At 43.9% G+C, this 25,770-nt stretch overlaps 1 protein-coding gene across 2 annotated transcripts in view; it reads right to left on the bottom strand.

Moving 5' to 3' along the window:
* The window catches only part of CYB5A (cytochrome b5 type A), a 30,234-nt gene extending 7,696 nt beyond the window's left edge, over positions 1–22,538 (bottom strand). Inside the window, exons 1-2 of one of the 2 annotated variants that reach the window (XM_059039701.2) lie at positions 22,203–22,538; positions 691–819 (exon numbers count right to left, since the gene is read on the bottom strand). In XM_059039701.2, coding sequence (XP_058895684.1) covers positions 691–819; positions 22,203–22,331 — 258 coding nt within the window. In that variant the 5' untranslated portion in view covers positions 22,332–22,538. The remainder of the gene's footprint in view (positions 1–690; positions 820–22,202) is intronic. The other variant, XM_067015860.1, reaches the window with a different exon arrangement.
* Positions 22,539–25,770: the final 3,232 nt, after the last annotated feature.

Below are 25,770 nucleotides of genomic sequence, written 5' to 3'. Positions count from 1 at the left end.
GAGGGATCTACCTGTCTGCTCCAGATTCCAAGTTTGCAGCTATATTCCTGATAACTCTGGTTGACTGATGAGTGAAGTTATAAATGTACATTTTAAACTGCTGCAGAAGGGCCTAAATTCCTACTACAGCCCCGGGTTTACATAAAAGCCAAAACAAGCCTACGTTTTTGCAAAACCAGTCCATGGATTGCCACCAAAGGTGATGTTCTCAAAGGTCTCAGGTAGTGAGAAGGATGAGGACCATGTGTGGGTTTTACAGAAGGCAGAGTTTATTCATTTACATAGCTGACTTTTTAAAAATGTCTAAATCATTTTTCAGAATTTAAATATCCTCAAACTAATGAAAGTAGAGAGGAGTTTCTTAAGAAAAATATTTTGGTCAAAGAAGAAAGAAAGACAAAATAACCCTACTCCGGGTCAATACCCCCACCTTCTAAAATCTGCTGCTCAGGGAAACTTCAGAGTCTGAGACGTACTGTCCCCAGGACGTGACCCTGGAGTGAGAGGATTCTAAGTGCTGGTGAAAAGTGCAACCAGGGAAATACAAAGAAATTTCTGGTCAATTTATTTCTAAAGTCAGGAGGAACTGTTTTTTGCTTTTTTTCCTTTTAAAATTTTGTAATATGCACTGATTCGAGTAAGGTCAACCCACAGCCTTAAAGAGAAACAAGGCCCCCAAAAGGTGCTTACTGGATGCAGCTCCCCAATGATAAACGTTTTGGACAATTCTCGAGCATCCGTAGAGTGTCCGACATCCTCAAAGTTTTCAGTAGCATCGCCTCCAGCTTGTTCCCTTAAGACTTCTTCCCCACCAGGGTGCTGTTTGAAGGACAGACAGAAAAATGAGTATGCTTCCCAGGCAGATGAGTTAAAAGGAAGTGGCCAGTTTACTTAACCAAATAGGCTACTCCAGAAGTCACAGATGACAATGTGGCAATATAAATCATTCATAACCTGGGTGAAAACGATTCCTTTGTATTCAATTTCCTACTCAAAAGTGCAGACAAACTTTCTCCAATAGTAAAACATGTATTTCCCGGTTATTCACAGGACAATAAAACCATTAGGCACACATTTTTCATCCTTTGGGAATGTCCTCTTAGCTTTTCCATAAAACTCTCAAAATCTCAAAAAGCTTTTCTCAGTCCTTACCCAATCTACATCTTGAACGCATTTCCACACTTATTTAAAAGTCTTCCACTGGGGCACAGAATATGAGTCCATCTAAACATGGGAAGCCGCCCTGGAGGTATAGGCTGTTGACTGGCTCACTTTGAAAGCCATCTTGAAGCTTCCTGATGCATCTCCAAGGCCATGGCAATGACAAATGTGGTTTGTTAATTCTCAAACAGTCTGTTTATTCTTAGGCACAGCCTGACAGGCACAGAAGCAACAACGTGGGAGACACAAAATGACTAACTTATGCAGCACCCACAAATTATGCAAATTCACAGATTCTTGTTTCTTCTTTGTGGGTGGCTTCATTCATGAGTTCCTTAACTTTGGGGTCCTGTTAAAGATATGTGACCATAGACAAGTCTCCCAAATTAAATCATCATTTTCCAATTACAGCCTATCTTCAAAAGAAAATTTCAAATGAGGTTAAAAACATAGGCCTTTTGTAAACAATCAGAAAATTATACAAGTTTCAAAAATATAGAATTTTGGGACTTCCTTGGTGGCGCAGTGGTCAAGAATCTGCCTGCCAATGCAGAGGACATGGGTTCGAGCCCTGGTCTGGGAAGATCCCACATGCCGCGGAGCATCTAAGCCCGTGCGCCAAAACTACTGAGCCTGCGCTCTAGAGCCCGCGAGCCACAACTACTGAGCCCATGCGCCACAACTACTGAAGCCTGTGCGCCTAGAGCCCACAAGAGAAGCCACCGCAATGAGAAGCCCCGCACACTGCAATGAAGAGTAGCCCCCGCTCGCCGCAACTACAGAAAGCCCGCACTTAGCAATGAAGACCCAACACAGCCAAAACTAAATAAATTAAATAAATTTATTAAATATATATATATAGATTTTATCTTTAAAGTGCTAAAATGAAGAAAGTAAACATTCTACTTCATAGACAGTAACACAATAGTCTCCACCTAAAACAAAAGGACAACTTCTCAACTTAATTTCTCATCAAGCACAGGAAACAAAAAAGTATGTGTCTACATGTATGTATGCACACATGCATTGCATGTGCAAGTGTGTATGCATGCACATATGTAACCATTTATGATTCAGACCTTGCCTAAACCATTTATAAGGCAGTTTTCTAAGGAAAAAAAAGAGAATGAGAGAAACATCTTGGGTTATATTGGTTTGAATGGCCACTGTTTAGGAAAAAATATAGAATAAATGAATTGATGCTAAAATACATTTGCTCTAATTTTTTGGATTTTTTAAACAATTAGTAAGGAAACAAAGCCTAAAAATTGATTTTTGGAAAAAAATAATTCAAGTCTTGGTAAGACAATAAATATGGGACTGGCTTGTTATGTGCAGGAAGAGACAAACAGAGAGACACATTGCCAAGGAAATCAAGTCTAAATCATGATGGTGTGGAACTCCGCAACTCATCTTGTCACTGTCCTCACTCTTGTGACTAAGTTCATGCTGCCGTTTTAATAAGCAACCATCACATTTGAAGACTAAAAGAAATGCTATTCCTTACCTGCTGGCACCTGAAAGTGACAAAGAAAGAAAACTGGGAACGCTGGTGTTGGTGCCGTCTTATTCCCAGAGATGGTCTATGTCTCCCATTTCCTTCCAGAAACTCTCAGAGAACATACTACTATCTTTGGGGCAGGTTACAGAATTTGGGGTAGCCCAAAGAAAAGGCAAGGCTTTGAAAAAGGAAAGTGATATAAGAACAGGCATGCAAAGCAAAATTATCTGAGGATTTTCTAAAAGATTAAGGAAAAGACCAAAATGCCTAGTTACAGGCAGGCAAGATTAAAGGTAACAAAAAAGAGTCTGAGACAAACTCTGGTGAAGTCTGTATCAGAAATCTGTCCTGGTAAAGGGTCACTCGCTAGGACCTCCACTCATCCCACCACCGTGTGCAGGCAGTCAGCCGCTGTAGAGCCCAGAGAGAGAGAAAGACGGGAGGGAACGTCAGCGGTGACGGTAGGAGGACCCAGGAAGGACAGAACCGGCAGCAGCCACGGCAAAACAAGCCATTCCCACTGAAATTGTCCTTCTAACAAAAAATCTCCCATTTTTCCAGAGGAAGATTCCATTTTCCATGTGCATAATTCCGTGTGCGTCTGTGAAATCTCTACTCATTATAAGGTCCCCAAGTACCACCCTGCGCTGATAACATGAGAATCTCCAGATACAAACTAGGGAATACCAATAAAATAACTGGAAATAGCTTTCTTTTTTACATCTTTTTGTATATAAGGGTTATTTGCAAGCAAATAAACAGGAAATAGATTTTAAAAGATGAAACATTGGCATCATCCACAATTCAGAAGACATCAACTGTCACAATCTCTACCCATTCCTAAGAACACTTGCAGAAAGACGTGGTAAATTCTTGTGGTATAAAGAGAATGGTGGCTACCAGGTCCTGAAATTACAACTGGCTTTCTACTGCCCACGGCATAAATGCTTTCAGCGATGCTGGCACAGTGGATCTCTTCTCCTTGAAATGTTTTTTTCACGTGGCTTCCAGTACAACAGGCTCTCCTAGTTTCCCTTCGACTTTATTTCCCCTCCTGATCTTGTCCGAGTCTCAACCCCAGCGCTCAGTCCTTGGCGCTCTCCCATTCCACCTGTACTAGCTCTCCTAGTGATCTTACCTGGTCTCTGACCCAGAATATCACTCGCTGTTCTCCAGCGAGTGCAGTTCACTAGGCTTCCTTTGAGCTCCAGATTTCTCCCACATGCAACAGCCTCCTCACCTGTTCACTCAATGTCTAATGAGCATCCTGAACATAACATAGCCAAAACCGAACGTTTTACTTTGCCCCCAGATACACTCCTTCCCAGTCTTTCTATTCTCGGTGAATGTTGCCACCATGCATAAAGTTGCTGCAGCCAAAAACTAGAAATCAAACTTCATTCCTCTTTCCTTCTCACTCCCATCCATCAGCAAATCCAGCTGGCTATCTTCACAACATATTCAGAAGCTAACCACCTCTCCCCACTTCCAATGCTACCACCTTAGACCAAACCAGCATCTCCTGAGTGGACAACCACAAGTGACCCCTGACGGGTCTCCTGCTTCTTCTAGATCCTTCCCACAATCGACTGTGCTTACTCCATCATGCCATGAGGATTTTCAGATGTTAGCTTAGTCCAGGGTAGCTGGTCATAGTGGAAGCAAGAGAGGTAACAGGTAAAACCGAAAAGCAAAACAGGCACACTTCAGTGACAGGTCTTCTGACAGGCCCTCAGAATTGCCAAACCAGTTCCCAATCTCAGAACCCCTACATTTGCCTCTGTGTGGAATGCTCTTCTCCCAAACCTTGATGAGATTTCATCTGTCCCCTCGTTTATCCCCGCTCACATGTCAGCTTTTCAGAGCCCTTCACTGAGTTGCCCGTCCAGAAGGGCCTACCCCGTCCTCACACCATAGTCTCTATCCCCGCCCTGCTCTTTCCTTCACAGCACCTAGTACTCCTGAAGCTCTATTTTCCCAAACATTTGTAAGATTCATGAGGACAGAGGCCTTTGTCTGTCTTACTCATCCCTGCTGCCCAATACCTAGTTCAATGCCTGGCACATGGCAGATACAAAGAAATACTTGTAAGCCAGTTTGGATAAATGAAGGAGATGTGCACGGCTGATTACACATTGGTCTCAGAACTAGTATATACAACTGGTTAAGTGACTGACAAAAACTTCCCCATTCCAACGATTCTAGTTCACACCCCTTTCCTTCTCCTGAACCATAATAGTTCTTACCATTCAGAAACCATATAATTTCATAATCAATTTTGTTTAATTCATTTAACCAAAATATTTATGAATACTATGTGCAAAGCATTGCACGGGACACACAAAAGTACATGAAAAATAGACATGATGTGATCCTGAAAAAGCATACAATTAATTTGAGGTTAAAGAAGACAAACACAGATATAGCCTCATAGTTTTGACTATTCATGTGTGACCCACGGCAGTGATTGCCACCATTCTGTCTTCCAGGTCACTTACCCATTCTTCTGCCTCAGTTACTCTGCTACTGATTCATTCTAGTGTATTTTTCATTTCACTTACTGTATTGTTCATCTGTTTGTTTGTTAATTCTTCTAGGTCTTTGTTAAACATTTCTTGCATCTTCTCGATTTTTGCCTCCATTCTTTTTCCAAGGTCCTGGATCATCTTCACTATCATTACTCTGCATTCTTTTTCTGGAAGGTTGCCTATCTCCACTTCATTTAGTTGTTTTTCTGGGGGGTTACCTTGTTGCTTCATCTGGGACATAATCCTCTGCCTTTTCATTTTGTCTATCTCTCTGTGATTGTGTCTGCCCTGTGGTGGATGAGGCTGTCTAAGAGGCTTGTGCAACTTTCCTGATGGGAGGGACTGGTGGTGGGTAGAGCTGGCTGCTGCTCTGGTGGGCAGAGCTCAGTAAAACTTTAATCTGTTTGTCTGGTGATGGGTGGGGCTGGGTTCCCTCCCTGTTGTTTGTTTGGCCTGAGGCAACCCAGCACTGGAGCCTACCCAGCTCTTTGGTGGGGCTAATGGCGGACTCTGGGAGGGCTCATGCCAAGGAGTACTTCCCAGAACTTCTGCTGCCAGTGTCCTTGTCCCCGCGGTGAGCCACAGCCACCCCCCGCCTCTGCAGAAGACCCTCCAACACTAGCAGGTAGGTCTGGTTCAGTCTCCCCTGGGGTCACTGCTCCTTCCCCTGGGTCCCGATGCACACACTACTTTGCGTGTGCCTTCCAAGAGTGGAGTCTCTGTTTCTCCCAGTCCTGTTGAAGTCCTGCAATCATAATCCCACTAGCCTTCAAAGTCCGATTCTCTGGGGAGAATATGTCCAATATGGTGACCACAAGTGGCTACTGAACACTTGAAACGGAGCTGAAAAATAATGTAAATTTTATTTATTTAAATGTAACTAGCGATTTTTGTCTATCAGCTACCATATTGAAAGGCTTAGCTATAGACAATGCAAACATTTTTCAAGAGATAGAGCCAACCTAGGTGAAAACTGAAAAGGCATTTCATTTGCAGTGAAAGACATGAAGATTTATTTATTGTGTGTGTGTGTGTGTGCATGTGTGTGTGAATAAAGGTGAGGTCAGTACATTGAGAAGGGTGCTCCTTTGTGTAATGTGATGATGATTAAAGAAGTGGTGGCATCAGCTTTAATCTGAAAAAACACTCAGTGCAGGTGCAGTTCAAGTGTTCCTGGGATTGCTTCCTTCAGGAGAGATACCAAGGTTATCAGGGTTAACCCCACATTTGCAGCACCGCCCGTCAGGGACCATATGATAAGCTTCATTCATAACCAAAGTTCCAAGAATCTCACGTGGCCCATTGAAAACTACAAAGCTTCATGGTGTATCCCCTAGGACATTACAAAACAGTACATGACCCAAACCTGATACGCAATGCCCTCATGGCCGAGCAATGCTACACCACACTGTTCAAGAGGCGAAGGCCAGTCCCTAGGAGGATTGCACCTCGTCCTCTAACCCCTGGATATTCTCCACTTCAGGGATAACTAGCACTGAGACAGAGACCACATACAACATGTATCTTTTTTTCAAATAAAAGTAAGAGTCCAGTTTCCCACATACAGGGGAGAAAGAAAAAAAAAAAAGAGAGAGAATATCAAGAGTAAAAGAGCAGAAGGTGCTTTACCAGACCACAAAAGTACAAATATGTAAGGGGTCAGGTACAGAATAAGTGTTACAATCAATGAAGGCAAGGTCTTGGATAACTTCTGTATGTTACGAGGCCAAGAATTCTAAAGACAACGTAATGAGAGTTATGCCTCACGTCCTTTTTAGAATGAAGCCAAAGAGAAATGCTAAATAAAGCAGTAAATGCATTATTAGAGATTCCACAAGATCAAGGATTATTTTACATTATAGGTAAATTCTACTTCATATTTAATAGTACAGTAAATAGTAATAATACATTAAAAATGGATCTAGAAAAGCTGGGAAGATAAAAAAGATAAACTTACATGCCACTCCTGATACAGATGCTTTCAATAAATAAATTCGTAATATGAAGGCAATAATCTTAATCAGAAAGAAAATGTTGTGGGTAAAATCAAAATGTTGAATCACTCTAGATTCGAACATGCAGTCTGTAACTACTATTAATTGGGAAACTGATTATCGAGTGAAAATACCTTCCAGGTCCATTCTGCATTCCTAACTGTTTGCTTCTATGGCCATTTACAGTTCCTTAGATTCTCTACCCAGAAAATAAAAATGGGTCTATATTATCTATTTGAAATTGCCTTTGTTAGTTATAATCCTCTTTAATACAAATAATTTCATAAATGAGATACTTTTAGGCTTGATACAGAAAAATGTGTTACTTATTCTTTGAACTTAACTTCTAGAACTCCTACATTTTAGTGGCTTTGGAAAAACAAGTTATAAAATTTCGAAGTCAAAGGTTAGAAGGTCTTGTTAGTATGACAGCCAAGCCCTACATTCTTATAAATAAACCAGGGAAGTGCTTCTCATCAAACTCATGGCTCCAGCCACCAAACTTGTCTTCCCCTCTCCAATCCCGCAGCACCTTCTTAACCATCTTATATATTGCTGCTGGAACATTCATCCTCAAATATTGTTCTGACCCTCCCCCCACCCCACTTAAACTTTTAGCTGGGAAATGGCTACTTAGAACGGAAGATTTTCCCAGCCTCCCTTGCAGCTGGGTGTGCCATGTGATTAAATTCTGCCTAATGTGAGCAGAAGTGTCCGGGGAACCTTCAGAGAGACGTGCACCCTTTGCCCTTTCTCTTCATCCCTTCCTTCATCTTGCTGTCTGGAATGGAAAGCAGCCTTTGAAAATAACGATGAGGGCCTGACTCTGGAGATAAGTGAGAAGTGAGCCAGAAGGAGAGACCCAGGGGACTTGATGGAACACAGCTAGCACTCCAGACCTGGACTGCAAAGCTCATTTCTTTATGACAGATGAATAAACATCTCCCTTGTTCAAGCACAAGGGGGTTCTTCTGAGCTTAATTCTTAATACTACATCAATCACTTTGTCAAAAAAATACCATGTGGCAGGCACTGTACTAAGTCCTGAACACAGAGAAGACGTAGATAAACATACTCTGTGTCAAGAAACTTAAAACCAAATTAGGACAATGATCTTCATGTACATTAAAAAATTAGAGAAATATTAAGGGACCATCTTAATGGTTGACTGAACACAGTAGAAGTCTAGAAAGGTAGACGCTTTTAGAAAATAATCTAGGCTGCGTTAGGAGAGTTAGTATTTGGATAAATAGAGTAGATAGAGATGAATAAGCTCAAGAGGAATATGAACACGAATGAAGGCTTACTGGCTGAAATATGCACGGCATACTTGGGGCAAGTGAAGAGACACGTGTGAATAAAGTGAAATATGTGAGGCTGTGTGATGGCTTACTTTACATGTCAACTTGAGGTGAAGCTTGATTTTGGGGAGGTGTTTCTAGATGAGATCCGCATTTGGATCAGTGGCCTCAGCGGAGGAGACGGCCCTGCCCGGTGTGGGTGGGCACTGTTCTACCCACTCCGAGCTTGGATAGAACAAACGGGGGAGCAAGGAAGAGCTCGCCTGCTTCCCTCTACCATTATTTGATTTGGGATATCTCATCTCTCCTTCCCCCGCCCTCAGCCTCCCATTGACTCCTCTGGTTCTCAGGCCTTCAGACAATCACTCCACCAGCTCTCCTGGGTCTCCAGCTTGCAGATGGCAGACTGGGGGACTTTGCACCCTCCATAATCATGGGAGCCAATTCCTTATAGTAAGTCTCTTCATACATAAATATATATAGGAAGTATGTATGAGTGTCTCCTATTGGTGCTGTTTCTCTGGGGAATCCTAACACAGGCTGGATGGTTAGAGGACCAAAGCACGAGGGCCTTGAGAGCCAGTGTGAAGCGGAAGACAAAGAGGACCACTGTGGGCCCCTGAAGAGCACAGCGGCCATGACAAAGTGCCGGACGGACCACCTGTCATGGCTGGAACAGAGAGGCTCAAACCGCCGACAGGGAGAGCGCCACTGCAGCTGTGCAGCAGTCTGACCGGCATAAGCAGCACAAACCCCTCTCTCCCGCTACCGGCCCACAGGCGCCAGCCTTGATAGTAAGCCACTCTCGGCTTCCTGAAAGTCGCCTCCTCCGCCTCACCTGTGAGCGCAGCGTCAAAAGCACAGAGCTCGACTGCAGATCTTAACTCAAAAGGCCAGGCTAAATGTTAAACCCCCAGAAGTTCAGAGTTTAAAAGAACCTTCCGAGACCCAACACCCTTAAATACACGGATGGATAACCGGGGATCCAGAGAAATGAAGCCCCACGTCACACTGACGGTTCGTGGGGTAGCAGGACCAGAACGCTGGGGTCTGAGCTATAGTTCAACCTCCCTTCCCGTTTTCGAATGGACAAATTAAATGGTCATTTTCATGTTTCTGAACAAAGTGATTCAGATGCCTTAAAAATGAAGTTTCTTCGTACACTTCTCTTCGGGGACTTTGCTGGGGAATCTCCCTCACTGCTAGACCCAAGAAATGCTGTCATCTGCCCTGCCTTCCTGGGCCGTAATAACTAAGGACGAGTCAAAGGACAGACAGCCATGCTTCTGTCTCAGGGCTCTGTCTGGCTACGAGGCTGTCCCAATAAAAAACCCAGAAGGGTATGCAGAACTACACTGCAGTATCGTAATACTCATCAGGTCAAAGCCATTCGCTTCGAGGGCTTGCTTAACTAAGCAAAAACAAATGATAATAACAGAAAAACCCTTTCCACGTAAATGTAATGCTATATGGACCCAAAGTCCACCAGTTCTGGAGTTTTAAATAGGATCTTTCAATCCAAACACTTAACACTGCCAAAAACGGTGGCACAAACAAGACTGTGCATAAACAATGACTAGGCAAAACAATTTTTTTTTTTTTTTTTTTTTTTTTTTTTTTTGCGGTACGCGGGCCTCTCACTGCCGTGGCCTCTCCCATTGCGGAGCACAGGCTCCGGACGCGCAGGCTCAGCGGCCACGGCTCACGGGCCCAGCCGCTCCGCGGCACGTGGGATCTTCCCGGACCGGGGCACGAACCCGCGTCCCCTGCATCGGCAGGCGGACTCTCAACCACTGCGCCACCAGGGAAGCCCACACAGGTAACTTTTTTTTGCGGTACGTGGGCCTCTCACTGTCGTGGCCTCTCCCGTTGCGGAGCACAGGCTCCGGACGCGCAGGCGCAGCGGCCACGGCTCACGGGCCCAGCCGCTCCGCGGCACGTGGGATCCTCCCGGACCGGGGCACGAACCCGCGTCCCCTGCATCGGCAGGCGGACTCTCAACCACTGTGCCACCAGGAAAGCCCTAGGCAAAACAAATTTATCTAAAGAGATTATCTTCAATAGTTAAGCCAAAAATGAAAACAACTATTTGGAGTACAATCGATTTACATAAAATTTAGAAAAAAATACCAAGATAGCCAAATATTTCCTATCATTTCTAGACACTGTTTCTGCTAAGGCAAAGGGTGATGGCCTTGAAGCTGGTTGGGTTCCCCAGACCTCTGTTCTGTTCTGCCCCCCTGTGGACTGGGTGAAGGGGCTGGCAGCTGCATCTGCACCGCCTCGGGGCTTTCTGTGCACCTTCTCACTGAACCCTCAAAGCTTAGGGACCAGAGGCCCACGGGCATCATCTGAATTACTTCTCCTTATTTCACTCTGAAAAATGATGAGACGAAGCATGAAACAAGGCCCATCTTTGCATTCCCGCAGCTGGCTTATGAGACCCACCCGCTCACTCAAACATCTGCCAAGTGCCATGCCAAGCTCTGTTGTTTCCAAGGTGGGTAGGTCATGGCCCCTGCCCTCAGGGCGTGACACTGCAGTGACATGCAGACATAGTAAGCCCCAGGTGCAGAGCCACGGCACAACAGAGGGAGGGGTGAGCTCTCCCAGAGCTGGAGGTGAGCAGGGGCCAGGGAGGGGTGGCTAAGGAGGGGGTGCTTGGACTCTGGTGTGAAAGGTACGCTGCTGGTTCGCCAGGTGCGAAGGAGTGGGGAAGGGGGTGTTCTATGCAAAGAAAACAGAGAACACAAAGGCCCGGAGGCAGAGACACAATGGCACCCTGGAGGAACTGCAGGCACTGTAAATAACCGGATTTCACAGGGATAAAAAGGCACCGTTGATCATTTTTTCATTTGTTTTTGTTTGGGGGAGGCAATGAGAAAAGAGAATCAAGCACGTGTCACCTCCCAATTACTATCAATAACCCTTCCCCATATCACTCGACAAAATGTTAAAGCAGACCCCTCAGTAGTCACGTATTTGGCCATAAGCCCCTGCACCTTTGTTGCGGTTTGGTCTCCAGCTGTCTTGGCCTCCACGTCCAGGCAGTACTGTGTTACGGAAGAAGCCCAGGTTTGGAAGCAGAGGAAGATGAATTCAAGATCCGGCTCTGCCACGTCTTAGCAGAGCGACCCAGGAAGGTAGCAGCTCTTCCTGAGCTTCCATTTCTCCATCATTAGATACCTCTCCAACTTAAACTACAGAGATTAAGTGATATAACTAGTACAATACCTGGCATGTAATAGGTGTTCCATCAATATCCATTCCGTTCCCTTTCTTATTCAATACTGCCCATTCAATACCGCCAGAAAGAACCTTGCACAGAATCTCGCACAGTGCCTGGTCCCTGTAAACTGCTGAGGCCAAGTCCAGCACCAAACCCCAAACCCCAAGAGACCCTTTCTTTCCACCCTGCCCTTCATCTTCAAGAGATATCTGTGGATTCAATCAACTGGCTTGATCCTACTAAGCCACAGACCCAATGACAAGAGTTAATAGAAACAACATACCATAAGGACAAAGAACATTTGCTACATGAAATAATTCTTAAAGGTCATTAGGATGAGAACAGATAAGCAATGCAGCTGTGAGCTGGTAACTATGCTGCAGAGTGCTGTTACAGTGTTCTCTCCTTGAAAAGAAAGAGAAACAAAATCATTCATGGTTACTTTTATTTTACTTTTTTATTTTTTATATATAAATTTATTTATTTATTTTTTTTGGCTTTGTCGGGTCTTCATTTCTGAGTGAGGGCTTTCTCTAGTTGCGGCGAGCGGGGGCCACTCTTCATCGCGGTGCACGGGCCTCTCACTATCTCGGCCTCTCCTGTTGCGGAGCATAGGCTCCGGACGCGCAGACTCAGCGGCCATGGCTCACGGGCCCAGTTGCGCCGCGGCACGTGGGATCTTCCCAGACCAGGGCTCGAACCCGTGTCCCCTGCATCGGCAGGCAGATTCTCAACCACTGCGCCACCAGGGAAGCCCCATGGTTACTTTTAGAGTTGAGAGAGTAAATGTTTGGCCCCAAATTTACCATGAATCAAAGATAATTTTGCATTTAGTCAGTGTGCCCTGACGAATATTTTAAATTCTACCATCACTAAACTTATCTCATTAGGTAAAATAAGTGAGTTCACTGGAGATGTAACAACTCCTGGGATCTCTGAAGGGAAGAGTAAGTCCCAGACTGAGAAGTAATGACCCCGGGGTAGAGGAAGGCAGGGACAGCAGGTCTGCCTCTGAGGGACAAGAGCAGGGGACACCGAGGTCAGGAGAGTTAGAACACACACCGCTTGCCTTGTGACCCAGGCTCAACCCAATACTCCTCACAAGAACAAGCAAAGCCACCAAAATTGAGGGCCCAGTGGAAGATGGGTTATGATCTAAGAGGGGCTATTCCTCTATCTACGCTAGGATCCATCTTGAGTTGGAACGGCCAAAAGATGAGAGGGCAGGACAAGCTACAGTTGAGACTGAAAAGGAGGATTGAGGGTGGAACCAGTCCTCCTCAATACCAAATCATTAGGCCTATTTTTCCTTTTATATCTAGTGTTAAGAATTTAAAAAATTGGCTAGAACAGGCAACTGGATGCAAGAGAGAAATATAACAAGCTGTCAAGAAATTATCCACACTGGCCCAATAGCCATTCTGCTTTGATTTTCTAATATTTTACACTTGTAAACTTTCACTTATTCATTCAATAAATAACTATCTATTGAGTCTTTTCTATGTGCCAGCATTGTTCCAGTTGCTGGGATATACTGGGGAATAAAGCAGAAAAAAACTCCTGCATTCACAGAGTCTACATTCCAGTGGAGGGAGACAGATAAGCAGTAAACATGAGAAATAGGTTACATGGTATGTTAGAAGGTGACATGTGCTATAGGAAAAAGAAAAACCAGAGCAGGGTGGTGGGGTCCAGAATGCAGGGGGCTGGGGGGATGTCCAGTTGTAAATGCGGGGTCAGGAGAGGCCTCGTTGAGAAAGTGAAGGAGTGAGCATGCTGCTATCTGGGGGATAACCTTCCAGTGCAAAGGGTTATGGTGGAAGGGTTCCTGGCACGTTCTTAGAAAAGCAAGGGCATCAGCATGCATGACGCAGGACGTGCCTGAAGGCGGTGGGACCTTGTAGCTGCCTTACAGGCTTGGCTTCAACCACGAAAGAGAGGGAGCTGATGAACGTGTTTTTTGTTTTAACTCTTTATATTGAAAATAGCTGCAGAGAGCTGCCATGTGCCCATCGCTCAGATTCCCTCAATGGGCAACATTTTCCCTCACTGTAATGCCTCGTCAAAACCAGCAAATACCTTAAATAGGAGCCACTAGACTGACTCAGAGTTGTTGTGTGCGCGTGTGTGTGTGTCTGGTGTATCTCTGCGTCCCGGTCTGGGGCACTTTCCCACATGTGGATTCACAGAGCACTGGACCATTCTGCCACCGCAAAGGCGCTCCCCCTCCTGCCCCTTTGCAGTCCCCCTCCCCGCCACCTATCATCTGCTCCTCACTTCTGTGACCTTGTCATTCTGAGAATGTCACAGAAATGGAAGCACCCTGTGTGCAATCTTTTGAGACTGCCTTCTCTCACTTAGCGTAATACCCTTGACACCCAGTCAGGTTGCTTTACTCCCTTTTTACTGCTGAGCTGTCTTCCCTCTACGCATGCACCAGTCTAACCAGGGACCCACTGAGGAACATGTGAGTTGTTTCCAGTTCGGGGCTTTACAGATAAAGCTGCCAGCCCAACAGCCACTCTGTATCAATTGTCTGATATTGTTTACACTTATAAACTTTTATTCATTCAATCAATCAATATTGAGTCCTCTCTCTGTGCCAGCATTGTTCTAGTTGCTGGGATTTGCGCACAGGTTTTTATGTGGACATAAATTTTCATTTCTCTAGGACAGATGTCAAGGAGTGCTACTGCTGGGTCATAAAGTAAGTCTATGTTTAGCTTTTTAAAACATGTAGGTTGATTTCCAGAGTGTCTGTACCATTCTGCATTCTCACCAGCAATGCATGACCAATTCAGCATTTCTACATCCTCACCAGAATTTGGGTTACCAGCATTTTTTATTCTAACAAGTATGTTATAGTATCTCACTGTGGTTTTAACTTGCACTTCCTTAGCAGCTAGTGACGTTGGACATTTTTTCATGCATTCATTTGCCATTCATATATCTTCTTGGAGGAAATGTCTATTCAAGTCTTTTTCCCATTTTCTATTTGGATTATTTGTTTCCTTATTGTTGAGATTAGAAAATTCTTTATATATTCTGGATATAAGTCCTTTGTCAGATATGAGATTAGAAAAAGTTTTCTCCTAGTCAATGGCCCCATCATTTCATTCTATTAACAGGATCATTTAAAAAACAGTGTTTTTAATTTTTATGAAGTCCAATTTATCCACTTTTTCTTATATGGATCATGCTTTTGCTGTTGTGTCTAAGAACTCTGCCTAATCCTAAGTCTCTTCAAAATTTTAAAATTTTATATTTAGATCTATGATCTACTTGGGGTTAATTTTTACATAAAGTGTGAGGTTTGGGTCAAGAGTTATATTTTTGACTACTGTTGTCCAATTGTTCCAGAACCATTTGTTGAAAAGGCTGTCCTTCCTCCATCAAATTGCTTTTGCATCTCTGTCAAAAGTCAGAAGTATTTGCATGGGTCTATTTCTGGTTTCTCTACCCTGTTCCATTGATCTATGTATATGTCTCTTTGCCAGGACCACGCTTTCTCGATTACTGCAGCTATATCCAAAGTCTTAAACTGGGTGGTGTCATCAGCCACTGAAGGGTTTAAACAGGAAAGTGATAGGATCTGACATCTTAAAATAGCACTCTACTACCAAAAGTACAGTCAGGGGTGAGGGCCACCAGGCTGGAGGTGACAGTGCTCGGATCAGGGAGACAGTGTAGAGGAGGAAAGATTAGTCGGATTCTGACTCCTTTATAAAGTTGAGCCCACAGAATGTTCTGGGGGATTCAGTGTGGGTGTGAGAGAGAGAGAAGGATCAGACATGACCCCAGGGTTTCGACCTGAGCAAATGGATGGAAGTGTCATCACTGAGATAGGGAAGGTGGCAGCAAGATGTGTGAGGGAAGGTCAGTTCAGTCTTTAACACGTTGGGTCTGAGAGGCATGTTAGAGATCTGAGTGGAGATGCGAAGTGAGTTGCGGATACAAGAATCCTGAGTGTCGGAGAGACATCTTTGTGACCTGGAGATGGAAATTCAGGAGTTGTCAGCACAGTTAAAGTCGTGACAACTGGATGAGACGGCTGGGGGAAAGTGGAAAACACTGGGCCCCGGGGCCTCGGACACTGCAGGGTGAGACAGAACACGCCCCTTTCTGGTAAAAGACATTGGGCAGCGACCTGAAGAGGAAGGGGGTGGTGAAAGGAGGGCACACCAGGCAGAAGGGAACCTGCACCAAGATCTTAAGGCAGAAACAATCCCGACATGTTAGGGACACAGAAAGGTGCGGAGGGCAAGGCAACAGTGCCACCAGCTGAGGTGGGAGAGGAAGGAAGGGGCCAGATCACGCAGAGGTTAGTACACCAGGAGAGAGAGGGCATTTTATTCTAAATGCATTGGGAAGCCATGGAAAGGGCTAAGCAGAGAAATGACAGTCTGTTTCTACAAAATGAAGTTTCTTATGTTCTTCTAGAAATTACATTCTTTAACATAATAACAACATACATTACCTGAACTGAAAACTCATAAATCAACAACCAATGTGATGGAACCACTGAAATCCTGAAGACTATGTCAGGGCACGAGCTCTAAAGAGGAAGATAGTCTAACAACTAGAGCCACGAGAAAGGAAGGTGAAGACGGATGACAGTGTGAAGGAAGGAGGGAGAGACCCTTCCAGAGGCCCCCGGGGAACCACGTGTAAGTGAGAAGGGGACGTTGACGGACAAGGAGACACGGTACCACCCGCAACTCAGGGGTCAGGACCGAAATCAGTGAGGGGGTGGGAAGGCGAGGGCAGGGGATTAGCTAAATCCACAGAAGTTTATCAGAGCAGCAACCTCATCAGATTTCCATTCAGAACAAGCCCTTCCAGGCCAATTATTTAAGAGGCCTTTAGAAAACAACATTTAACCTCTGCACGCATGCCCAACAATCTCTTTCTTGAATGAAATAATACAGATTCTTAAAATCATCCAGATGTCATCTGTGTTAGGAACAAATGGCATCCTTGAAGACGCCTCCAGAACTTTCTCTGCTTAAAAACTCCCCACGGGCAACTGGAATGGCTGTTTTCTCCACCTTCTAGAAGGCAACACAGTAAAACTACAGCAGATGGAAAAGAAAAGCACATTTTAGCCCTTGGACCTTCCAAAGTTTTTCTTTTTATTCTTTCACAACTTCCTTTTGCTTTCTCCACGGTTCCTATGGAGAACTCTGGATATGGGCATGGTGGGGGGAATCCCAAAGCAAATAACAGCAGCTGTGTACCAACTGGATGTCTGTTTTCTTTTAAAGCTGTACTAGTTATCTTAGGTCCCCTACCCTAGTCACAGAGTTAGTGTTTTCCACTTTCCCTCGGCCATCTCATCCAGTGTCACTACTTTAAATGTGCTCACAGCTCCTGGATTTCTGCAACATATAAATTCTCACATTCACCATTGTGAGATGAGGCTCTGATGCCTATTTACCCAAGATGCCTGAACCACCTTTACCACCAAGGATCCCTTTATATTTTCCTCCTATGGATTTCTTATTTTCTGAGTTTTATTTACCAAACTATGTATGTTAAATAATAATAACGTTTCCATTTTACACTCATCAAAGGCATTTGCAACTGCAGCTTTTTAGTAGTATAAGATTCAGGATATTATCAAACTTCCTTGAAAAAAGCAAAGGCATTTAGGATTTTAGCACTAAATATGACAGTCCTACCAACAGTAAAGATGTAGGGTCCTCAGTGTTTTTCAAAATTAAGGACACTGAGTTTCAAGCACCCACACTCTCTTCCTGGTTCCCCAGGTCACTGAGGTCCCCCAGGCTTGGAACCACTCGTCTCTGCAAAGCAGGCAGCCATGTTCAAGGAAAACAACAAAAAGTAAGTCCCTAAAACAAAACCTGCTATAGAGAATACTGCCTAAGGCTCAAAAGGCAAAAGTGAGTCAGAAGCCAACAGCTTTGTAAGGCAGAATGCTGTTAAAGAACATCTAAGATGCAGATACAGAGCATCAGAATCCCAAGATCACCAGACAAAGTTCTACAGAAACAAGTTTCCATTTTGATCATATAAAGGAGGAGGACAAGTTGACACAAAATATTATGCTTTATAATATTTTTCAGGAAGGTGTCTATTTCACAAATTAAACACGTAAAGACTTGAACTGAAAGCAAGTTAATATTACTGCCATCAATTATGTGATATTTTCTTCTCATATTCCACAGCACTCAAAACCTGAATAAATGCTACTGCCCAAATCACAGAAAGGGAAAAGCAAACCATTTTTCTCCCTGGCCCCAAATACCTGCATTTTCATTCAAAGTTCTACAATCGTTAACCTTGCTAATGATATAATCAGAAATGATAAGACTCAAATTCACAAATGTAAGTTCAAAAACTGTAACTCAGAATTGAAAAACAAAACCCACCTACTTCAAAATACACAGGCAGGGACTTCCCTGGTGGCACAGTGGTTAACAATCCGCCTACCAATGCAGGGGAAACAGGTTCAATCCCTGGTACGGGAAGATCCCACATGTCGCAAGGCAACTAAGCCCATGCACCACAATTAGTGAACCTGCTCTCTAGAGCCCACGAGCCACAACTACTGAGCCCACATGCCACAACTACTGAAGCCCGCGCGCCTAGAGCCCGTGCTTCGCAACAAGATAAGCCAGCGCAATGAGAAGCCCGCGCACCGCAACAAAGAGCAGCCCCCGCTCGCCGCAACTAGAGAAAGCCCGCGCACAGCAACAAAGACCCAAAGCAGCCAAAAATAAATAAATAAAATAAATAAATTTTCAAAAAATACGTAGGCAACAAGGCTCATAATCTCATAGATCAGTATCAGATAGTAACTGAACACTTACTGCTATTGAGATTGCCGGCAATAAGGAGCCACTCTTCCCTCTCAGGTGTCTACCCTTCTCTGGAAAACAAAACAGCTTTATAAGGCTATTATTTCAGGAGGTGGAGCTCACTGCACAACTTAGAAACTTCACTTGTGTTCTTGACCAGAGGGTATAATTTTTATAATGCTCTCCTGTTTCAACATCACCTGCCAGATTTACACCTTCACCTAAAATCTCATGTTAGCACTCAGCTCCATATGATGCTACAGAAAGAAAGCCACACCCCACGCTGACCTGTACAGGTACAGGAGTTTGCATTTACTGTGAAGACCATACACCTGCCTTTGTGTTATTTGTTTAACCAGCATTATTTTGTTTCTTATCATCACCCCTCAAAGTTGGCACTATTGTCATCCTCCCATTTCACGTTAAATAAGGCATATGAGGCATAGAGAGCGTAGGCACAGACTAGGACCCCCTTCCACCCATCACGGTATATACTGTCTCAACATGAATACAGACATGCATATAAATCTATGAGATATACGGAAATCCAGCCCATAATGAAAGTGCACTATTTAGAGGTAGGAAGGCAAAAAACAAACAAAAAACTTCTTTCATATTTGGGTAAGTTAGGGAAAGTAGAATATTCTTTAGTTACCACGCAAAGGCTTCATGAATTTCTGGAGCTTTTAAATGATGGAAGAGAGGGGGCAGGGCAAGGGGGGAGAAACAGATCTTCTGGGCTCCTTTCTCTGTTTCAAAAGAAGGGATGAGATAAATAGCACTGCCCTAATAAAGTAATGGAACAGGAGGAATCTAGGAAGAAGTGAAAATTCTGGCAGAGCGCCCTGCAGGTCTCTGAAGGAAATGTGTGTTGAAGATGCAGGAAGCCACTGGCAGAGAGTCCTAGGATGGCTAAGCTGGGGCAGGAAGCCAAAGCCTAGGACACTGCACTAATCAGAGATGGTCACAAAAAGTGAAAACAGATAGTGAAAACAGTCAATAGAACATATGTCCCCTAAAAGTAGAATCAGAGGTTCTGGGAAGGCTGGCACCACCGATGACCAGCTAGGACAGGTGGCGTGAGCCTCCTCCTCGCTGCATACCTCCATCCTTCTGATCGGTCCCATTTCACAATGTCAGCCACTGTCCTGTTCTACCTTAATCCAGACCAGCTCTGGGAGCTGGTCTGTCACCGCTGGTGTTGGGCCCTACTCACCAGAGGCTATGCCTGACGCCTCACACGGCCACTCTGGGTCCACTCCCCACCGCTGAACTACTCTGGTTGATACAGCACAGCTTTGTGTGTAATAATCCCTGCCCACTGCACTGTTTTCTGTGTTATTCCTGCTTCCTCAAACGGAAACTTCTGAGAATAGAACTGATATCTCTTCCTCTCGAGTTCCACAGTCTCCACCATAAGAACTCAGCAGATACAGGATCACTGATCAAAAGGAAGGGCGTGAGTGAGTACCAGAGAGCAGTGGCGTCCCAAACTCAAGTCACAGATAGGCTATTCTGGGGAGTTTCTACCAAGAAGTAATTAAGAAAAGTTTAGTTTATAGGAACCTCTGTAAACTTGTTTTTATGTATCTCACTATAAACAGTAGTTTTGAGTTAGCCTGCTATAAGTATTAGTTATCAAATATTAATGATAAACTCATCGCATTTTTCTTGAGATGTTCTCCCCAAGTTACTTTTAAAGAAAGAGTATTGAAAACTGAGTGAAAAATAAAGGAATTTGCTGTCAGCTAATTCACCCACTGAACAGCTGGTTTGCATCTCTTCCCGTTTCTCTTAGAAAACCTTGTGCAATTCCTTTTCTGCCTCAAAAGAATGAAATGTAAATGGTTTATGGTAAAGCTTAATAATCTTCTCTTCCTTATCTCCTGAGAAATGTACCCATAAAAGTTATGCAAAATATATCTTAGGGCAGTGATTCTTGACTAACAGTGACTTTGTTGTCCCCAAGGGGACATTTGGCTATAGTTGGAGACATTTTTGGTTGTCACAACGGGGGGAGGGGGTGATACTGGCATCTGGTGGGGGGAGACCATGGAGGCCCCCTGTACAACACAATGAATAGGACAGACCCCCAAAAAAGAAAGAAAAAAATGGCAAAGCTTCATAACATAAAATATCCTATGATTTTACAAATGCTATTCTTTTTTATAGACACAAATAAAGAAAGCACATAATGGATCTTAAAATTCTACAATTACATATACCACGGGAAGGGGGAAGGAACAGTTTTAAGCAGACATCTGGTATCAATTAGACCTGATGTTATGATGCAGGATTATTAGTTCAAGAATCTCTAATAGCAAATAAGCTCTGTAGCTCAGCAGAAGGAACAGGACAGATCAGATCCGACCCCTACTATAAACCACTCTTAACCAGATCAGGACACTATTTTATCTTCTGGCACATCACCTAAGGACAATTTAACAGTAATATATCTTACTAATAACCATCAACTTCAACCTTTAAAACAATTTTTTTTAAACATTCTCTACAAAACCAATGTCCTTTGATATAAATTGTGATCCAGTTCAGACCAGGCCTCTATCCTCATTTTCCTCACGAACTATGTAGAAAATTCCCATCACTAAGCATTCCTGTCTATTGTCTGGGGAAATGAAGGAGACTAAGTGTTACATTAAGATTTATGACTGAAACTCCCCCCCCAGTGATATAACACAGCCAGAGGCAGCAAAGAAAAACTCCTTAGAATTTATTCCAAAAATTATAATAAATGCAAAGAATCTTATCAAAGGAATGTTTTCCTCAAAGTTGAGCAAAGTTACTTTCCGATTCCCAAGGCTGCTTAAGGATGAAGTCGCACTGGCGTTTTTCACTTCCCCGGCCCTCTCCCTTGCTCCTCATCAAAGCCACACACATACCGCCATGCTCACTCGCAGGAGTCCAGCACTGTACCTCACCGAAGTCGTCACTGGATACCTTAAATATCACTGGGCGCCTTCTAGGTGAACAGCGGGTGGGTGGGCGTGGATGGTGGGGTGGGCTTGTGGATGCCAGTGGGAGAGCCGGCGCAGACCACACCTGGACCTCCGAACTCAAGGTCCCCTCTTGTGGGATCCCACAGCTCTCAAGGTGGGTGGTCTCCAACCGGCTCCAATTAGGAATCCACTCCAGGAATAATAAGTGGGACGACCCCTGTCCTAGATGAAGACCTGGTCTATGCACACTCAAGGATAAAAAGGATCTTCAAAAATCCCTCCGTAGTTGCGCTCTCTCTTAGGAAGGCAGCTCCAGATGAGATTTCGTTTCCCACGAAGTGCGAAGTGGTGCTCTCCTACATGCCCGCGCAGGGTCTCGGGAGACAGTTTCTGCCCTACAAGGGCTGCTAAACTGGCTCACCTGGCCGCGGCACTGACTTATGCACCTCCAGGTGTGAACACGCGGGTGCGCAGCCTCAGATGTACAAACTCGGGGTCCGCTCCCAGGTGTACAGACTCAGGGGGTGCACACACAAGTATGTAGACGCGGGGAGCCGCTCCCAGGTATGCAAAGCCGGGTGCGCACGCACTGGTTAACACACTCAGGTGCGCACATAGAGCCGGGCAGGTCAATCCCACCACGCTGCGAACGACAAGTCTCGACAGGGAACCCCCAAACTCCGGTCGGCATCCTGCCTCCACCAACTCACCTCCTCCAAAAATTTGGTCACATCATACACCTTGTAATGCAGGATCAGCCAGGTGCTCTTGCTGTGGTTGTGCTTCTGGATCTCTTCCAGGGTATAGTACTTCACGGCTTTGTCAGACTCCTCTGCCATTTCGGAACGCAGCGAGCCTCAGGCCCTACAACGAGCAGCGGAGCCGGGCAGAGTTCAGCGGGCGTCTCCGCGAACTTGCACCGGGACATTCCCCACAGCCCTGCTCAGCGCCTGGGCAGGGAGGCAGGCAATGGGGTGGGGGTGGGGGAGGCCGAAGCAAGGCCTCCGATGATTGGCCAGAATTCGTGTCACTCAAGGGTCCCGCCCTCGACCGACACTCCGCCAAATCCAACGGGCCGCGCCCAGTACGCGAGTGTTGATTGGCTACAGAAGGTGCCCTTCACAATCACAGCTGTAGGAGCACGCGGAGGGCGGGGCTCCCTTTGCGTCTGCGCAGAAGGCGGTAGCGCGAAGATCCGGCGCCAGGGCTTGAGCCCTCGGGTGTGGGTGTTCCTGGCGGACAAGGCGAGGTGGCCGGCGAGGGAGGGTCCGACGGGGCGGGCGCAGAGTCCATCTTGTGCAGGGCAGCAACCCCACATCAAAATCGCCGCGATTTCCCAATCAGGTCAGATCAGGCAGAACTGGGCGTTAATTTGTAACAAAGTCGTTCCGCTGCGAGTGTCGGGGTGGACTGTCCCATCCCCAGAACTGCCCCATTCTCACAGGATAAACAAACCCAGGGAAATTGTTCTATAAAAGCAAAAACGTCCTGATGTGCGTAGGACGTATGTCGCTCTGAAGTTATTCGCTGTTGACCCTGACTAGGCGAGTACTTGTATTAGTGTCTCCTGTCTATTCTCAACAGTATATTGTGTAAGGTAAATCCTAAATAATTGATTGCTCTTGTAATAGAGTCTGGTACCTCCCCAGCTGGGCACCCATAGGAAGATTTTCAAATGTTCTATTTTTAAAAGGCGGGGGAGAGAATTCCAGCATATTAAAAAGTCGTCTGATATTTATTAAGGTCTTTTTCGGCAATGGTATTTAATTCCAAGAAGAACTACACAACAGGTTACACATGTAGGTCATCCTCCCAGAAACTAAGCACAGTTCTTCCACACTAGCTGCTGATGAATGTTAGCTTCCTGTCCCCCTGCTTACCTCTTCCATAGGAATGTAAGGCCATGGAAAAGACATTTTTCCAAACATTCCAAATAGTCTTTAGCCTTTTCATAGGATGGAATACACTGATTTTCAAATACTGCACTAGCTTTGCATCTCTGAAATAAACCCCACTTGCTTACGATGTATAATTCTTTTTTTAATTTGCTTTTTAAAAAAATTGAAGTATAGTTAATATACAATGTTGTGTTAGTTTCTGATGTACAGCAAAGTGATTCACTTATACATACATATGTTTTTTCATATTCTTTTCCGTTATAGTGTATTACAAGATATTGAATATAGTTCCCTGTGTTATACAGTAGGACCTGGTTGTTTATCTATTTTATATATAATAGTTTGTATCTGCTAATCCCAAACTCCTAATTTATCCCACCCCCTTTCCCCTTTGGTAACCATAAGTTTGTTTTCTATGTCTGTGAGTCTGCTTCTGTTTTGTAAATATGTTCATTTGTATCATATTTTAGAGTCCATATATAGATATCATATGATATTTGTCTTTCTGTGACTTACTTCATTTAGTATGTTAATCTCTAGGTCCATCCATATTGCTGTCATAATTTCATTCTGTTTTACAGCTGAGTAGTATTCCATTGTACATATGTGTGCGTATATACATATACACATATACCACATCTTCTTTATTCATTCATCTGTCAATGGACATTTAGGTTGCTTCCATGTCTTGGCTATTGTAAATAGTGCTGCTATGAATATTGATTGGGGTGTATGTCTCTTTTTGAATTAGAGTTTTCTCTGGATATATGCCTAGCAGGACTGCAAGATCATATTGTAACTCTAGTTATTTTAAGGAACCTCCATACTGTTCTCCATAGTGGCTGCATCAATTTACATTCCCATGGTGTAGGAGGGTTCCATTTTCTCCACACCCTCTCCAACATTTATTATTTGTAGACTTATTTGTATTGTTTCTGACCTGTGTGAGGTTGATAGCTCATTGTAGTTTTGATTTGCATTTCTCTAATAATTAGAAATGTTAAGCATCTTTTCATGTGCTTATTATCCATCTCTATGTTGAAGAAGTATCTGTTTAGGTCTTCTGCCCATTTTTTGATTGGGTTGTTTGCTTTTTGTTGAGTTGTATGAGCTGTTTGTATTCTTTGGAAATTAATCCCTTGCTGGTCACATTGTTTGCAAATATTTTCTCCCATTCTGTGGGTTGTCTTTTCATTTTGTTTATGGTTTCCTTTGCTATGCAAAAGTTTATAAGTTTGATTAGGTCCCATTGGTTTATTTTTGCTTTTATTTCTGTTGCCTTGGGAGACTAACCTAAGAAAACATTGCTATGATTTATGTCAGAGAACGTTTTGCCTATGTTCCCTTCTAGGAGTTTTATGATGTCATGGTTTATATTCAAGTCTTTAAGCCGTTTTGAGTTCACTTTTGTGTATGGTGTGAGGGGGTATTCTAACTGCATTGCTTTACATGTGGCTGTCCAGCTTTCCCAACACCACCTGCTGAAAAGATATGTAATTCTTTTTATGTATTGCTGAATTATATTTTGTTAAGAGATTTTCTATCTATATTTATGAGAGATATTGGTGTGTAGTTTTCATTTTATGCATTGTATTTGTCTGGTTTGGCTATCAGAGTAATACTGGCTTCATAGAATGACTTGTGAAGTATTCCCTTTTCCTCTATTTTTCTGGAAAAGAATGTGTAGAATTGGTATTACTCTTCTTTAAAAGCTTGGTAGAATTCTCCAGTGAAATCATATGGGCTGGCAGATATATTTTTCAGGAAGTTTTAAACTATGAGTTTAATTTCCATAACCGTTATAAGACTATTCAGATCTGTTTCATACTGAGTGAGTTGTGGTAGTCTGTACTTTTCGAGGAATTGGTCCACTTCATCTGAATTGTCAAATCTATGTATAGAGTTGTTCATAGTTGTCCCTTATTATCTTTTGATGTCTGCAACGTCTGCAGTGATATCCTCTGTTTAATTCCTGGTAGCAGTAATTTGACCACTCTTCTTGTTATTATTGTCAGCCTTGCTAGAGGTTTGTCAGTTTTATCGATTTTTTCAAAGAGCTAGCTTTCTGTCTCTGATCTTCTCTGTTTTTCCTTTTTCAAATGTCACTGATTTCTGCTCTTTACTGAGTCCTTCTTTCTGCTTGCTTTGGGTTTCTTTCTTTTTTTCTTTTTTCCATAGTCTCTTGGGGTGAGAGTTTAGATAACTGAATTGAGACTTTTCCTCTTTCCAAATGCATGCATTTAGTGTTAAAACTTTTAAAAATAGTAAACCAGGGACTTCCCTGGTGGTCCAGTGGTAAAGAATCCACCTTCCAATGCAGGGGATGCAGGTTCAATCCCTGGTCGGGGAACTAAGATCCCACTTGCCACGGGGCAACTAA

The sequence above is a fragment of the Kogia breviceps genome, chromosome 15, assembly GCF_026419965.1.
Source record: "Kogia breviceps isolate mKogBre1 chromosome 15, mKogBre1 haplotype 1, whole genome shotgun sequence".
Lineage (NCBI taxonomy): Eukaryota > Metazoa > Chordata > Mammalia > Artiodactyla > Physeteridae > Kogia > Kogia breviceps.
Note: the sequence above shows the minus strand (reverse complement) of the source record. Positions and strands in the feature narration are given on the sequence as shown.